The sequence below is a fragment of the Arvicola amphibius genome, chromosome 4, assembly GCF_903992535.2.
Source record: "Arvicola amphibius chromosome 4, mArvAmp1.2, whole genome shotgun sequence".
NCBI lineage: Eukaryota > Metazoa > Chordata > Mammalia > Rodentia > Cricetidae > Arvicola > Arvicola amphibius.
The window spans coordinates 146913043-146931074 of NC_052050.1; the positions used below are offsets into that span (position 1 = coordinate 146913043).

Below are 18032 nucleotides of genomic sequence, written 5' to 3' on the forward strand. Positions count from 1 at the left end.
TCAGTTTGCACAGAGGAACAGAGTTCTGCTTATCACACAGAAGACAGATGTGTGAGTGAATGGGAATGGAAGGCTCTCTCCTGATGTCATACATATCCACTGAATCGTATGTGCAAAGTGCTTCTCATGTCACACGCGCCTACTGAATCATGTGTGCAAAGTGGCACCTCCTTTGTGAAAAACAAACGCATCACAGAGCCTCTTTACTGGCATGTTTCTGGAAGCCCCATGTTTGTGAAGCCGTGACGTGGAGTCACTAGAGGTAAGGACGGACCTTGCTGGGATCAGTCCTTGCTCCACTGATGGTGGGTAACCTGGTGCTGGGAAAGGAAACTTAACCTCTGAGTCCCAGCTTCCCCTGCAGGATAATGATTTAATGATGCTTTATGTAAAGTAGGTTTAGGGATGAAAAAATGAGATAATAAATGCTAAAATATCACAGAGTTCTGTATGTATTGATAGAGAGAGTGATAAATATATTCTTGGAGCTGCATTCAATGTCTACATTGTTATATGTAAATCACATGCCACTTAACGTCACCATTGCCCCTTTTTTATTTATTAAGAAGAATTAATGCATGTGCCTAAAAGATTATAAATTTGCACAGATACTTTTGTGTCACCCTACACATCAGACACGGATTAACTAAAATGTATACAGTGCCTCTTATATATTATTAATTGGAGAGAAGATGAAAAGCAATTACTTGGGGAACAGAATGAGATAGATAGTACTATCAATCAATGCAGAAGCTGTGTATATTCCACAAAGAACTAAGAATTTTCACTGTTGTTAAATTTTAAGACATCTTTTGATATAAATCCTCTCTTGGCTAGATCACAGCAGAGTAAGCCTGGACTCTAAAGACTGTGGGATAATGAAGAGAAAACAATTCCCCTAGTTATTTCAAGCTCACTCTAGGTCTGAACTTTCTCCCCTAAGGCTGGCCTCCTATGTCTTTCATGTCTAGTGTCTGCCTAGAGTGCTCCTACTCACAATAGAGCCTGGAAAACTGGTGCTCATGTTTTAACAATGCACACTCATTCCATCAGAGCTTCCTGGATTAGTTAGGGTTTCTATTGCTGTGATAAAACACCAGGACCAAAAACAACCTGGAAGGAAAAGGTCTATTTCACGTACACCTTCAGGAAAAGGTCCATCACTGAGGGAAAGCAGGACAGTAATTCAAGTGCAAGGTAGGGACCTGGCAACAGGAACTGAAGCTGAAGCCATGGAGGGAGGCTGCCTACTGGCTTGCTCCTCATGGCTTGCTCAGCCTGTTTTCTTATACCATCTAGGACTACTTGCCCAGGGTTGAAACCACCTACATTGAATTGGGTCCTCCCTCATCAATCATTAATTAAGAAAATGCCCTCACAGACTTACCTAGAGGCCAATCTTACAAAGGCATTTTCTCAATGGTTCTTTGACTCAGAACTCTACCTTGTGTTATAACAATGACAACAACAGCAAAACAGATGAACAACCAAAAACCAAAAAAAAAAAAAAAAACCTACCAAGGACCCTCCTAACATGCATGCAGATCCTTGCTGAGCACCAGAGGTGAACTCTTCCTCATGTGTGTATCATCTAAACCAACATCCTGAGAAAAATGGCCTCCCTTGTGTCCTCCCTCCTTCTCATGGCTCTGGTATACAGACTCTATTAGAGAATAACCTTCCTAGCTTGTTGTGGTTCCCTAAGAGAAAGGCTTATGTCTACTTGCCTTTCCCCACGCTACTGAGAGGCCTGTCACACCATGGCACTCAATAAATGTTTGCTAGATGACATTACTTATCCACGGGGCCTTACGACAGTCTGCTCTGTCCAGTGAGTCACTTCATGAATTATTTAGAAATGAAAACAACTGCATCTAGTTTGGTTCCCTCCTTTGGAGACATTCTTTGTTCCTTATCCCCTGTTCTATGAGTGTTTTCTCAGCAGCCTCGGGAGTTGCGTGTGCACTGCTGGCTGTGGCGCTGTGAATCTGAAGGATGCAGGATGGCAGGTGAGATGACACCTGCCGCCATTTCAGCTTAAAAATCTGAGACTCTTCTGGGGGAGAACAAATCACAGCAGGCACACACACACACACGTATATATGTACAAATATATGACTTAAATCGGAATTAAATATACCAGGGGATCTGATCCATTTTTATAATAGTTGACAACATATACCCAGAATGGGAATTCACTAGGAAATATTCACGGTTTGACCACATAGCATAGTAATTTAGTCTAGCCTACAAATAGGAATCACACTGGCTACTAAGAAACACAGCATAGTTCTAACAGTCTCCTCAAGATCATAAAGCATGCCGAATTACTTCTGAAAAGAATCCCATTATTTGTGCCGAAGTGGGAGAAGCAGCTGTTCTTCCAGCAACGCCAGGCACATTTTGATGACTGGCTCAAGGAACATAAATGTCAAGGAGACTTTGGAGATAAGAGCATAAAATCCATATCCGTCTGCTTTTTTTGAGATAAATAACAGTCTGGCTTTAATGATCATGCAAAAAGAAGTCCATGGGAAGCAGTAAGAGTGAAAACAAAAAGAGTGCGTGGGAGCAGAGAAAGAGGAAGAACAGGAAAGGAGGGGAACAGGAAAGAGGAAGAACAGAAAAAGAGGGGGAACAGGCTAAAGACGGAACAGAGAAAAGGGGGAACATGGAACAGAAAGAGTAAGGACAGGAAAAGCATGGGAAAAGCAGGGACGGGGATAGAGTGGGAACAGTACCTACTTGGTCTGATGTTTCGATCCCTGCAGGTGGGCATGGTACTGTTCTATGGAGTTGAGCGACACACTGCAGATGGTACAGCGGTAAGTGCGCCTCAGACCTGAGGGTGACAGACAGACATGGTTAGCGGCATTCCTGCCATCAGCCCTGATGATGAATGAATCATATCATTCACGAAGACACGTTCTGAATTTCAGAGAAGACACTGGGTCCCCTGTACCAAGGCCACTCCTGTCCTTCCCTCTAGAGCCCAGCCACCAGACTCAGCAGAAGTAGGACTGTACAGGTGTTTGGAAGCTGTCTGTCCTGTTTACAGATGGCTGAAGGGTAAAAACAAATGACTTTGAACTCAAGATAAACCTTTTGGGAATTTTCTAACTCAAGTCAAGAAGCATGCTGCCTTTTTCCTAAGTCATATAGACATGATTTTATCTCTACAGAGAAATAGAAAACAAACAAACAAAAAAGCCCATCCTATTCCTTTGCCATCTCCCTTCCCAATCAGAACTGAAGTATAACATTAAATGTTATTAACCTAGGCCTGATATTAAATTTGTCTTATAAAATGCAAATAACCAATAGAAATAAAATGAACCAATCCATTCTCGGGGTCTGATGCCCCATCAGAGTTAAGACCATCTATGTATTCTCCTGTTTATTCATTTGCCTCATTAATACAGCATCAGCTTTGGGTTAGGCACCACTGGGAATCACAAAATAGAAAAGATGCTCTTTGTTTTCAAGGAATTTAGGAAAATCTTGAGTATTACAGAACACCCATTTATCCGAAGGAAAATCCTTGTTACCAAACAGCATTCTCTACATCATATTAAACTCCCATGTGATGGAGGTCCGCACATTTTCCTCTTACTGCTGTAGCCCTAAGCGAGGGAGGAAAAGCGAAGCTAATGCTGAGTCTTGTGAGACAGCAATGCACACTACTCAGTCTGAGATCCCTGCAAGGGAAGATGGGCTATGCCAGCTTGCATGGTCTCTGGGACGGACGGTATCATTCCCCATTGCTTCCGAAGCTTCCACTCTGCATCCTCAGCCTTGGAGAAACCAGGGAAACATAGTGAGGAAAAGGAAGAACAGACAGAGTCCTAGAGGGCAACCCAAAACTCCAGGAAGGAGAAGAAAGAACTCTTCCACCTATGACTCTGTGATAAGCAACGGGAACATCTGTTCTGCCCTAGATATGTTAGTGGAAATTTCCTGCGTCTGTGGACGAGCATAGGATTTTGTGACACTAAAGATTCAGGCCCTGAAAGAATGAGCCCCACAGAGGCAGTGTGAACGGGAAGTGTGGAGCCTGACTTCAGCTGCTGGGAGTTCCGCTGATGGCGTGGGAGAGCATCATTGGACCTATTCTGAACATCTGAGATGTGAGCAGAACCAAAACTCCAAGAGCAATGCCTTAGAGTGTGGGTCTGACCTCAGGCAGCCGCCCAGGAGAACCTTCTGGGTAGGCGTCCTTGATCTTCTTAGTGTTGCCCTTCAATACAGTTCTTCACATTGCGGCGGCCCCATAAAATTGTTCATTGCTACGTCACAACTGTAATTTTGCTACTATTATGAATCATAACGTAAATACCTGATATGCAGGATACCTGGCATGTTGCCCTGTGCAAAGGTTGTTTGATCTGCCAAAAGGGGTTGTGACCCACAGGCTGAAAACCAGTTCTATAGGTTCTGATCAGTAAGCTATACGGAGTCAGAAGGTGTTTCAAACCAGAACCCCATATACTCCAAAAACATGGTGGTGCATACCTTTAATCCCAGCACTCGGGAGGCAGAGACAGGTGGATCTCTGTGAGTTCAAGGCCAGCCTGGTCTTCAGAGAGAGTTCAGGACAGCCAGGGCAACAAAGAGAATCACTGTCTTGAGCTATCCCCCACCACGCGATAAAAGAAACAAACAAAAACAACAACAACAACAAAAAAGACAAACCACAACTTCCCCATCGGATCATACTTCCCACACTCTTTAAAGCCTGACTTAGGACCAGCTAAGGTGGGTCTTAGAAATGAAAACCAAGTTGCTCCTTTAAAAAGAGCTGAGCTTGCATGGCCTTTCTACTTCAGAAGGATTATCCTGCTCCCCAAACCCAGAGGCTGTAAGTTATCACAGCCAGTATAGAAGTTGTCAGAACGCTTATCCAGGCCTGGTCCATGCTGCTCTTTTATGCATAGAATCAAAATATGAAATTCGGCTTCAGGCAGTAACTCCCTCCGGAGGGCTCCATCAATCTTCTCATAATAAACAGTAACTGCCGTGTGTGAGTTCTCCTTAGAGTTCACACTAATCAAAGGGCTCCTCGTAAAAAATGGAGGTTCGGTTTGGCAATAGGCATAAATATTTATGTTTAAAACTGGTAACTTTTAAGAACATCAACAAATCTAAAAAATATTCTGATCTGCTGCTTTCTGGAAGTTTTCTGGGGCTCTGCAGCCAAACCGAGGCATGGGTGCAATGCTAGCTGCAGGGGCGACGAACTGAAAAGCCATGGGCATAAATAAGAACAAGGGTAGAGAGAACCTCCCCCACAGAAGACACACATCCTCAGTGGGAACTTGGGATTTATTAATATTTAGTTGAAACCCTAACTACTTTGGAATTATATGGCTCTTTTTCCTCAAGGAACTAGAAAATCTAATTATTAAATCAAAAATGTCAACTTCCTCACCGAATCCATTTCAGCACAATAACACATTAATGGCCTCCTAAAGCCCCAGAGTCTAGTAGGACAGTGTAGGAACAAGACAGAGTTTCTGACTTGCGGGATCCAGAGGATCTTCTTGAAGATGACACATTGCTTTGTAGTTCTTTGTATTTCCCAGCACAGTGTTTATAAAAACAGATGGGTCTGAAAAATTTAGCAGAATGTGACGCCGCAATGTGTCTTTTCAAGTCTAGCGAAACTGCAGTCCACATGGCTTCAGGCAAATTCACTGTACATTAGAGAAACGGTACTGAGCCTGTATTTTGGTGCCAGGTGTTTTGCTGAATGCCCAGGTGTTGGAAATGATGAGACATCGTATGTTTTCGTATGGAGCTATCTGGGGAGAAAGGCAAGCACTGAGGTGAGGCTCCTAAGGTCTGGGCACAGAGAAGAGCCTCCTAGTCCTCATAAGGGAAGCTGCTTTTGCACTGGACAGCAGCAAACAGAGTCACACGTGGTCCATGTACTGATGGTGTGCTCCATCCTAAATATGATTCACCTGCCTCCTTCCAAGGCTTAGGGAAAGTCATGGAGGGGGGAGCGGAGAAAGAACGCACGTGTCAGGGGTTGGGTAGGACATCTGTGAAAGAGCGTCATCGGGACTTGGTAGGGGTAGCCACCTGAACTCAGAGCAGCTGTGCATGCCTGAGTAAGACCCCAACAGCATCCAGAATGGATGGGCAGGGAGCACTCAAGGCTCCACCCCTAGATGAGGAGCTATTGGCAGTTAATGTCTGCTGAGGAAGGAAGAATCAGTTTTGTTTGGGGATATGGCCCCCAGCAGATTGGCCTTGGTCCAATGTATAGCCCCACACTCATGCCCATGTGATGGGCATCACTAATTGGATTCAGTGGGCTCTGTGGGAAGCTTGATTTAAAAAAAAAAACAAAAACAGAGGATGACGACCTATCTGCAAAGTGATGCTGCTTAAGGAATGGTCTAAGGAGAGGAGCAGCATGTGGAGAGCAGAGGAGGAAATGAGCCTGCGTGAAAGGCAGTCAGAAGTAGAAAATAAAGGATGAGTTAGAAAAAGCAAAATATCCTTGTCAATCGAGAATTCAACATTCAGTAGTATACCATTTGAAACACAAGGGCTTCAAAGCAAATGTCTGTCCATAAACAAAACCACACAGTAAGCCTGCAAAGTTGAGCTACTGCTGCTGCATGAAGCTCTTAAGGTGAAGGAATGCAAAAGCAAAATAAAAACCCTACACCATGTTGAAATTAGGTTCTACAGGAAAAAAAAACCAACATGACCACCAGAAAAGATGAATGTGGCACCAGTCAGATGACACCAGGCTTGACTGCCACCATTTGAGGCCTCATGGGGAAAGAAGAGAACAAAGTCCTGAATATTATCCTCTGACTCCACATGTGCACTGTGATGGGCATGTATGCATGCGCGCGCACACACACACACACACACACACACACATTTCAAGATGCAAATAAAATAATGAAGCTTTGGGTATCCTTCTTTTAAAATTGCTCTTAATTTACCTGAAAGCCACCAACAACCCAGATCCTGTATTTTAGTGTTCACAACATGCATCGAGTTCAAACCGAAGGAACAGGAGCGGAGGACACCACTGAAGGATCATTTTCTTTAGATGGAGCAGTGCAGTTTTAACTCTAAGGTGACAATGGAAATCTAGGGAAGGGATAATCCCACATGTTCTCTTCCAGCAACTACTAAACAAATACGACGAGTTAAAGGCAGAAGGGTGAGTGTTTCTATTAGCCCAAAGTGAGGAGGGATAAGGTTTAGAAAACAGAAAATATGGAACCGTGGAAAAGGGACCCTCAGTCAATACAGTGTTTGCTCACCCAGCATGAGGACCCAGATTTGGTTTCCCAGCACCTATGTTCATATCTGGGTGCAGTACCAAGTGATAATGGCCCCAGAACTAGGGAGGTTGAGGTAAGAGGACCCCTAGAGATTTCTGCCTACATGTTCTACCAAATCACTGAGCTCCAGTTCACAGAGACAAGACACACAGAAGCATATAACCCTCCTCACACATTACACTACACACACACACACACATATACCACACACATACCCCATGCACATATAGCACACACACTCATATACACACACACACACACACACACACACACACACACACACACACACACCACATACATACTTCTCAAACAACCCCCATCATACAGATGGAAAAATAAAAATAGAAACAAATGGAACAAATAGAAAACAAAAAGCAAAGTGATATAACTTAATTCAATCACATTAATAACTACATTAAATATAGACAGGTTAAGAAATCTAAGAATGTTGAAATTGACAGAGCAGATAAAAACCAAGACCCAAATATATCAAATGCATGCTTCAGTTAAAGGCAGACTTTGTATACCTACAGGCTAGAATGAAAGGGGTTGGGACTGATTCATTGGAATAGTAAATTAAGAAAGTTAAAATGCTTCTGTTTCTGTCTGAACAGACTTCATGGCAAGGCACTTCCCAGACATGAAGAGGGCAGTTTATAATGATGAAGGGGAGGATTTCATCAGGAGAACATAACTCAGGATGTCATTGAGCTAATAAAGTTTAAGAACAGGCTATATAAAACCCTGTAAAACCAAAGGAAGAACCAGTCAAGACCACAATGATGGGGAATGGTGACATACATTTCTTGGTAGCTGTTAGAAAAACAGAAAAAAATATCAACAGTGTCTAGAAACCCTGAGCAGAAGTGCCTGCTATCTTGTCCTAATTCACATTTGTAAACAACTCTGTTAGTGCTCTCTGGGAGAGACCCATGTGGAGTGTGTGCTGAGCCCCTGTAAACCCCATAAACTTAAAGGAAGTTCCGATGACAATTCAATTAAATTAGAAATAAATCACAATAAGATTTGCAAAGCATCTAAATTATTGCTAAGTCACTCCTGATAAAGAAAAACAGAAGACAGCTTGAACTAAATTTAAACAAAAAACTCCAGATGCAGCTGTGAAGGTTTTAGAGATTTGCAGTCTCAGCCCCATGACACTAGATGACGGCAAGAGCTTCAACCACACCCAAGAAAGCAAGGGAAACTGTAAACATTAGGAACAGAGGACAGGGAAACATCCATTAATAAAACTAAATTCTGTCTTTGAAATGATGAATTCAAATATTGCCTCCAAGCACACTGAATGAAGATTAAAAACAACCAAGTGAACACATACCACCCAAATAAGAGTAGACATCAATTCAGACTATATGAACCAATTTAGAATAGCTGGAAAAGAATATTACGAGCATTCAATGTTCAAATAAATCTTAGACTATGCGTGAGTCAGACTCAAGTACCAAAGCTAAGAGGACAACCATCTATCAACAGACACAAATTGGTTATCAAGAGTTTCCTACGTGGAAAGATGGAAACCCAGGTGGTTGCTCTGGAAAATCCTATCAAATACTAAAGAATTGTGTAACACCGACTGTACAACATGCTCTTGGAAGATGGAGAAGGGAAAATACCGACAGGTGCAGAGGAGGATGTTCCAGAAGTCTCTGCGCCCAGGATCAAAATTCCCAGCGAACTAAAAGTAAAGGGTTTTTTTTTTGTCTGTTTGTTTGTTTTGTTTTTGTTTTTTGAGACAGGGTTTCCCTGTAGTTTTTAGAGCCTGTCCTGGAACTAGCTCTTGTAGATCCACCTGCCTCTGCCTCCCAAGGGCTGGGATTAAAAGCGTGCTGCACTACCACCGCCCGCCAGTAAGTTTTATTTGGTAGAGAATGCCTATGTAAGTTCTACAGCTAAAATGACATTCAATGCTAGAATCGTGGACAGTTTCCTCTGATTGGGCAAATAAAAAGCAAGAGAATCACTTGGAGAAGGACTGCTAGTGTCCAGCCTGTGCGTGCTGAGCTCTACTGCAACAAGGTATGAACTTCAGGCTAACAGCGTTAGGCTCCCCTCCCCCCCAAAAAACAAAAGGAAATAAAAGATAGTCAGATTGGAAAGGAGGATGTAAAATGATACTCTTTATTCATAGAAAATATTGTTAAATAGAAAGTTCTAAAAAGCCAAGCAAGTGACTACAAAAGAATTCGGTAAAGTAATCACACATAAGATCAATAGAAGAAATTGTATTGTTTTCATAGCTACCTCCAATCGGAAAATACTATTTTCTAATATCATTATAATACAGCCCCAAACAGCTTTAAAAATAGGAGTAAGCTTAGCAGTAATGTAGACGGTCAAAACCAACAAATATTTTTGAGAGAAATCAATAGGAACTGACACAGATACAGAGATCTGGAATCAGGTTCATAAATGGAATCCAGACTGTAGCTCAGTCATTAGATGCTCAGTCAGCACTAAATGGACACAGAGAACCAGGAGCAGGATGGAGTCAAGAAGGAGGCTGCTCTTTAGAGGTAAGGTGAACACCAATAAAGATCTAAAGGCAATTCAACTTGGAGGAAAGCTTTTCTATGAGTGGATAAATATATTGACATTAACGAAACAATTAGGGTCGGCTTGAGTTGCCAACACACATGAAAATATGGGTGTTGGCCTTGTGATATGGTTCAGGGCGGACAGTACAAACCCAGTGGCCTGATTCAGTCTCTAGAACCCATATAAAGGTACAAAGAGAGAACCAGCTCCACAAAGTTGCCCTCTGATTATCCACATATGCACACATACACATCATACACCACAATAATAAATAGAATAAAAATTAAGACTACGGTTGCTAATACATTAACATTTGCACTTAATGTTAAGTTAATACATTAACATTTACATTTAATGTTCAGTTAATACATTAACATTACACTTAATGATATGTTAATACATATTTTAATTGTATTAACATATCATTAAGTGTAATGTAAGATATACTTAATGATATGTTAATACAATATAAAATATGTAAGAAGCACATTCTATGAAAGAAAGTGCAAAAACATGAAAAAGGATAGAACACATTTCATAAAGCATAAGAAGATTTTACTTATGAAAGATGCCATTTAGAAACAGAGCAGTGAGTACTGCCTGAGGAGACATGCATCCAATGCAGGGCTCTGTCCAGAATGCAGAATTAGCTCTGCCAATCTTTCATTAATATACAACCCAGCATTTCAAACAGCAAACTATTTGATCAGATGTGTCATAAAGGAAGATATAAATATGATCAATAAGCATATGAAAAAGTATTTGGCTTCAATGGTCTCTGGGGAGATGCAAATTAAGTGGATGATTAATCCACTATCTCACCTCTAATACAAAGGCTGCCATCAAATAAAACAATGCCAAGCGTGACTAGCCATGTGAGCAACCAGAATTCACACGTTCCCGGGGCTACTGAAATGGTGCTCCTTAGAGAAGCCATCTGGTGCTTTCTTCTGAAGTTTTAATCACACACCTAACTGGATAGGGGTTTACTCTAGAGAAATAAAAAGCTGTGTATGGGCCCATGTGTCTGTGTGTCTGTCAGTCTATCTGAGTGTGTGTGTGTGTATGTGTCTGAAAGCATGTGTGTATGCATGTGTGTGGATGTGAGTGTGTGCGTGTGTAAAACCTGTATATAGATGTTTGCAGCAGCTTTAACTGTAGTTGCCAAACAGTGAAAATGTCCATCAACATGACAGCTGATAAATTAAGATATACTTATATAATGGCATAAAAATGAAATTTCAATGTACTAATTAAAACATTGGCATAGATGATTCTCAAGAACATTCCACTTTGGTAAAACACTGGACACAGAAAGGCAAATTCCATGTGATCCCCGATGAGATAATAGTCTCCTGGGAAGCGGGGTTCAGAATAGCACTCCCTTTGTAGTGGGAACTGACAAGTGAAAATTGGAAAATTTGGAAGAGATAATGCTTTCTATTTTGATGAAGGATGGCAATTACAAGGTACGTTCACTTATCAAAATTCATTATCTCAAATACCTAAGACCTGCACTTCACACTTTATTTTAAAAAATGCATGGCTAGCTGGGCGGTGGTGGTGCATGCCTCTAACCCAAGCACTTGGGAGACAGAGGCAGGCTGATCTCTGTGAGTTCAAGGCCAGCCTGGTCTACAGAATGAATTCCAGGAAAGCTGGGGCTGTTACACAGAGAAACCCTGTCTCAAAGAAACAAAAACAAAAGCAAACAAACAAATGCATGGCTACAGTTTACACAAAAAGTGCAGCTAACCAGGAACTTGAGTTTTGTTCCCCCCCACACACACACTGCTTTTTATTGTATCGTATTGGCTTGCCAGAATACAGACTCCCTGTTGATGCCTTGAGAGCATTTCACCACAGAGGGAGATGTTCACACACGTTCTGAATTACAAGTGCTCCAGAAAGCTGGAGCCACTGTTGAGAATGATTCAGAATATAGAGACATGAGGGCGGTGTGGTGGCTAGTCTTTATTGTCATCTTGACTATGCCTGGAATTAACAAGAACCCCCAAAACGGAGTGGCACACCTGTGAGGGCTTTTTTGCTCAATCTGAAGCAATAAATTTCCCATCTGGCTCTTTGGTGTGGGAAGACACACCTTTAATCTGGATCTTTTGAGGTGGGGATAGAGCCACCTCTAATCTGCACGGCACCATTTGCTGAATAACTGTACAAGGACATGGAAGGAAGCATTTGCACTTGGACTGCTTGCTCGAGCCTCACTAAGAAGTCCTTCACTGGCATTAGAGGGTATTTCTCTGGAATTTTGATGTATACTGAAGACTGGCTAAGACATCCAGTCTCCTGGCATGAAAAATAACTGGATTCTTGGAACTTCCATTCATAGACATCCATTGTTGGATTAGTTGGACCACAGCCTATAAGTCATTCTAATTAATTATGTGTATGTATGTGGGAAAGAGAGAGAGAGAGAGAGAGAGAGAGAGAGAGAGAGAGAGAGAGAGATTCATTCTATAAATTCTGTTACTCTAGAGAATCATGGCTAACGCAAACAGCTTTTGATGTTTAATTATCTCTTCCAGTTCTTCGTCTTAAATATCCATCAATCAAACTGTCTCATAAGTGGCTTTGTCCTCCTCCGACGCACAATAATTTTGTAACTCAATGTCCTACTACATGCGTCTTAGATAAGCACAGCCGGGCTTTCTCTGCCACTTGGCTCATCCATCCACTCATGGCATGACTCTAGAAGTGGACTCCATCGTCATGATAAGCAGTTGAATCTGGGGGGCAGAATCCTGCTGAAATGAGAATGTGCACAGAGCTGGATTTGAAGTCACACCCTGGTTCAAAATCCATGGTCCCTGCACCATGCAGACTGCCTCCACACACTGTGGCTCAGAGTCTGTGGTCTCTGCACCATGGACTCTGCCTCCACATGCTGTGGTTCAGAATCCATGGTCCCTGCATTATGCAGACTGTCTCCACACATTGCCTGATCTGAGCCCTCGAACTGGTCAAAGTGTTGGGAATAAGCAGCTATGAGTGCTCCCCCCCCCTTTTTTTTTTTTTTTTTTTTTTGGTTTTTCGAGACAGGGTTTCCCTGTAGTTTCTAGAGCCTGTCCTGGAACTAGCTCTTGTAGACTTGAACTCAGAGATCCGCCTGCTTCTGCCTCCTGAGTGCTGGGATTAAAGGCGTGCACTACCACCGCCCGGCGAGTGCTCCCCCTTAAATGGGATATCAACATCAACCCAACCCTCTTCCCACAAAGTTCCAAGAATATCAACAAAGAAAAAGTGTAAGAGCAGGAGGGTGGGAAGGAAGGGAGCCTTGAAATGCTATCCTCTAGACATGGCTATGCCACTCATGAACTCCCAGAACCTACCGTTACCTATATAAGAGCTGCACAATATCGAGCCCATTCCATCACGCTGTGAAAATTCCAGCACTAACAGGGAAGAGGATCTGAGGCCCTACCTTTAGTGAGGAGCTACTAGCAGTGCTTGGGGAGAGAGGGTCAGTTTTGGGGGAGATGTGGCCACTGGTAAGTAACCCATGCTCTAGTGGATGGTTATCCCTGCTACCCCACCACAGCCATTTGCTTATCAGTGCTACTATTGGTACTCAGTGGGTTATTTAAAAAGAGACAAAGGGAACAAGAAAGACAAGAAATTAGGGAAGCCTGGGAGAGTTGGGGCGTCAATGAATGGGTATAACTAAAATACATTATAAACACGTAAAATCTTTAAAGAATGAAGTATATAAAAAGGCCTTGCAATGGCTATGTGAGGCAGAGAAAGGATAGTGTCTGGTTGTGGTGAAAGTTTGGGATCCAGAATAACTGTCAGTTCTCCACAAAATTCTAAGCACTTGGTAAGACCTCAGTTTCCATGGAGGAATTGGGAAGCCACGCAAGGAAAGCAGGACTATGGCTCACACACCCGCTCTTAGGCTCCCATGATAGAAATGGCTCCTATCTACTGGCTGAATCTACAAACCCTTGCTTTGCCATAACCCAGATGAGAGGAAGCTGCTATTCCACATTTGAGATGCTCTAAGCACCACAGAGAGTATCTAAATGCCTTCTGAATTCAACCCATTGCCTACAGGCACAGACTACAGGGTACCAAACAGCTAATTAAACAGAGAACACACACTTTCTAAAACAGTCCTTTCTCTGTTTGAACAGTGAATATGCAAGGCTTTGAAAACTGAATGGGCAAAGAAAAGGCTTAACATCCTCAAAAGCAGTTTCCAAACAAACAAAGCCTAAGGAGAGGGAATACGTTCTCGGCAATTAAAAGGCAATTTCATCCATGTTGTATGTCTGGCCCAAGAAGGGTCCTGGAAGCCAGTTGTCATCAGTGAACACTCAAAGGGGACAGAGTAGCTCAACACTAGCACACTAGAGGATGGCGAAGATCTATTCCACTAGGCAAAGGCAGGCCCCTAAGCGTTGATGGCTTGAACAAATCTGCCTCAAAACAGCCTTAACTTAGTTTTAAAGATTATCGATCATTGCTCTTATGTTACCCTTTGCAACTTAAAAGACAGCCAGAGAACTGGACAGCTTTGTTTTTGTTTTGGGGATCTGAATGGAATGCCAGGCAAACACAGGCTGTCTGAATCTACCCATTTGAACTGTACTCTAGTGATTTTAGCCACGTGTTAAATACCAACAAATGTGAGAAACACTTTCTCTTTTGGTTTGATGTCATTGTGGTATAAATAAAAATGGACAGATCAGAGGTGGGCTGTGCTTTCGAGTGTAAATCTTGGAGCAGTGCCAATGATTCTACTACAGACAGCAAGTGATCAGATTAAATCCAGGAAAACCTTTTCCTGGAATTTATTTTCTCTAGGACACAATTGTTGACTACATACTACTTCAGTCATGAACTGGGCCATGTTCTTAAAAGGGAATTGTGGATTATGGCATCAAGTTAACAATACATTGAAGTAAACCTCAAATATATTCTTGCAAGTTCCTGTCTGGGGTCGGGGAAAATGAAGCACTGTACAGGAGGCTATGACCACGTTAGCCACCATGTCCCTTCTCTTCGCCTCCTGCTCCATGGGATCTAGGACAAAGCCTGCACACATGTTCCTTCTCTTCCTGCCCCGTGTTATCTGTGACCAAGCCATCATGCATTCCCTTCTCCTCCTGCTCTATGGCATCTACAAGAAAAGTTAACACACACGACATGTCCTTTCTCGTTCTGTTCTTTGCCGTTGATCTCCAAGGCAGCCACTTGTGGCTCTTACGATTTCCTCAAAATGCATCATTAGTAGTGACGCCCCCACAGTTGTCAGACTGGGATATATGCCTCTAGCTGCACCACCTGAGGTCCCAGTGAAGAGCACTAACATACCTTCCCCCATCTTGTCTGAGGCCAAAGGCTCTGAGCTGTATTGGGAGGGACTTGCCAGAGATATGGTTTGAAAAGTCAAAAGCAAAATGTCCCAATTGCCCAAAACTTCTTATAACCACTCAGATTTAATACACATGCTCTCCTTTCTGTTTCTTGCCCTCTGTCACTCCTACAGACGGGCAAATGCCCCATCTATCTTTGCTCTTATAGCTCATTTGCCGAGCCTTGTTTGATCCGCTGTTCTCAAGATCTCCCAAGTAGCCAGCCAGTGTTCTATGTCAAGTCCTGACTACACACTGCCTCCCTGAAAAGCTGACCTCCTAATAGAGCTAATCCAAATTTAAGTCTTCAACACCAGAAAAAAAAAATCACGTTTCAAGGTGGTGCTACAGGCTTGACTATTTGACTGAGAGAAAAGCTGTTGAGATTGGGGACTTCAAATCATCACGACTGTATGCCCACCTTCTTTCTACTCCTGGCAGCTTCATACTGACATCTGACAGCTGACGGCCCCACTGTGACTTCCACAGGTGACTTTCCTCATGAACACTTGATAGGAGTCTCACAATGCAAAACAATCCAATTAGTGTCACCTGCTTATAGTCTCACATCCGACTTCCTCATCCAATCCAACAGAAAGCAGCAGGATCCACAGGCTGATGAGAGTACCCAGGGCTTTTAGAAACCAAAGGCCTTGTATAAAGACTACAAAAGGACACTCCTCCATAATCATCAGATACACTGGGCCTCAGAACTGGGGGAGGGGAGGAAATATAAAGGCCCTAGTGATCATTCTTAGGGAAGGAGTCTATATTTTTGCCACTCTATCCTTACTGTTTAGCCATGATGTGTCTTTGTTTCCCAATCTACAAAACAGAGGGGAAATTAAAGGCCATTCAGAGCTCATATTAGAATAAATTATGAGTATGTAACATAGGAGACAAACAGATCAATGAATGTGACAATGAGTAAGGGCATTTTATTTAAATTAATTATTTTTCTTAGCTTCCAAAGAATTAAATTACATGATGGCATTCTTCAGATTTGTTTTTGTTGGTTTTCCCCTCTGTACTTCTCCCCACTCTGCCCTCTTCCTTACACCTCCCCACTCCCGACAGGCTACTTTCTACATTCATGTCCCACGTAACCTGTGTCTTTCCTGCATTTCTGAGCACCCTCATTCCTCCCCCCCCCCCCTTGATCTCCTACAGAGTTTGGAGTCTACACCCATCTTCACAGCCCCTTATTTATAGGCACACAGCTGGAAGATGGCTATTGTCAGTCATGATGCTTGAACCTTGAACAAGAATGGAGATTTCACTCATGAGCAGGAAACTTCATAATAATTTACTGGTCTAGAAAGAGCTCTCACTTTGTAGCAGGCAGATACAAGGCATCCTGGCAGGCTGCCTTCTCTACAGATGCTCTTTACTCCCTCCTTTGACAGGTCACACGCTTCCTAATTTACTCGTCAGCCTATACGTTTGCTTAGCTTGGAGCTGAGTGGAAAATGACCTCTAGTCTTCATTTAAAACTATGTTTGGAGACACTGTGAGACGAAATGATGACACGAACTGCTTCTGGCAGCCTTCCCGACACCGTGGATCTCAATGTATTTGGCTTTCTGTGTTTTAAATCAAGTGTTTGAGGCTACTGAATATATTGATAGCTAAGTTCATAAGCCAAATATACCCCCAAAGCAGGAGGGTACATTGAAATTAGTATATTGTATCTTCTTTTATTCTTAAGAGCACATGCAAATGCTTATCTGAAAAACTGGGATTTTTGTATACTTGGGGTTTTATTCCTTTTATCAATAGCCGCTCCTGACAGTACCTTTTTGCTCTCTTGGGTCCTTGTGTATGATGACTCCCTGACAGACTCTGATGTGTTCAAATGGGCCCCACTGTCAACACTCAGAGGGCTTTTAAGCTTAAGCGTGTATGTCTGCAGATCAACCTGCATCCAAGGTCTGCAGCTAAGGCAACCTTGAGTCCCCCTTCAGCCTTTCCATAGAGAAATGGGGAATACGAATAGGAGGCCAAGCAATGGAGTGAAACCAGCGCTTGGACCAGTTAACTGAGATATAGATCTATCCATTCATCTGTGGGATCTAGGAGCAAGGGCATTTCATACTTAGCATAGCTGTGTGTGTGTGTGTGTGTGTGTGTGTTCCTAAATATAACCTGCTCAGTCTGTATAATGTTACTTTTATGTTTGATGTCAGGGTTGATTGTTTGGCACTGGACAACCAATTGGTGTGCTCTTCCCTGGGGAAGACCACCTCTCCCACTCCCAGGTTTCCTAAGTTACCTGTAATTCTTTGTATAGAGTGACATCTTCCTGGGCATTTCCCCATCCAGTTTGTCATATTTATTGGTATCATCCTTGTTCCACTCAAGTTTGGGCAGTCCAATTGCTGAGACTTTATGGGTGTAGTTTCTAAACTTACTAGGACACACAATCTCACAGCAAACTCCCTGATCCTCTGGCTCTTACAATATTTTTGCCCCTTCTTCTACAGTGTTCCTTGAGTTTTAAGTGGGGGTGTTTTGTAGATGTGTCCATTGAGAGTGGGCTACATAATTCTGTATGTTTTGATTGGTTGAGGTTTTCTGTAGTGGTTTCCATCTGTTTCAAAGAGAAGTTTCCTTTAAGAAAGGTGAAGACTACTGGACCAATGTTTATATATTGTTGTTAGCAAGTATGCTGGTTTAGTAAACTGGTAGTTGTAGATTCTCTTCCAACAACCACGACTTCACTAGCTCTGAGGAGCTAGCTAGGTTTCCAGTACCAGGCGTGGTTCCCCTTGTTGAGCAGGTC

General features: G+C 42.6%; 1 protein-coding gene across 1 annotated transcript in view; it reads right to left on the reverse strand.

Annotated features, from left to right (window-relative positions):
• Zmat4 (zinc finger matrin-type 4) overlaps positions 1-18032 on the reverse strand; it is a 344754-nt gene that overhangs the window by 33340 nt on the left and 293382 nt on the right. Inside the window, exon 6 of the mRNA XM_038328487.1 lies at positions 2746-2842. Coding sequence (XP_038184415.1) covers positions 2746-2842 — 97 coding nt within the window. The remainder of the gene's footprint in view (positions 1-2745; positions 2843-18032) is intronic.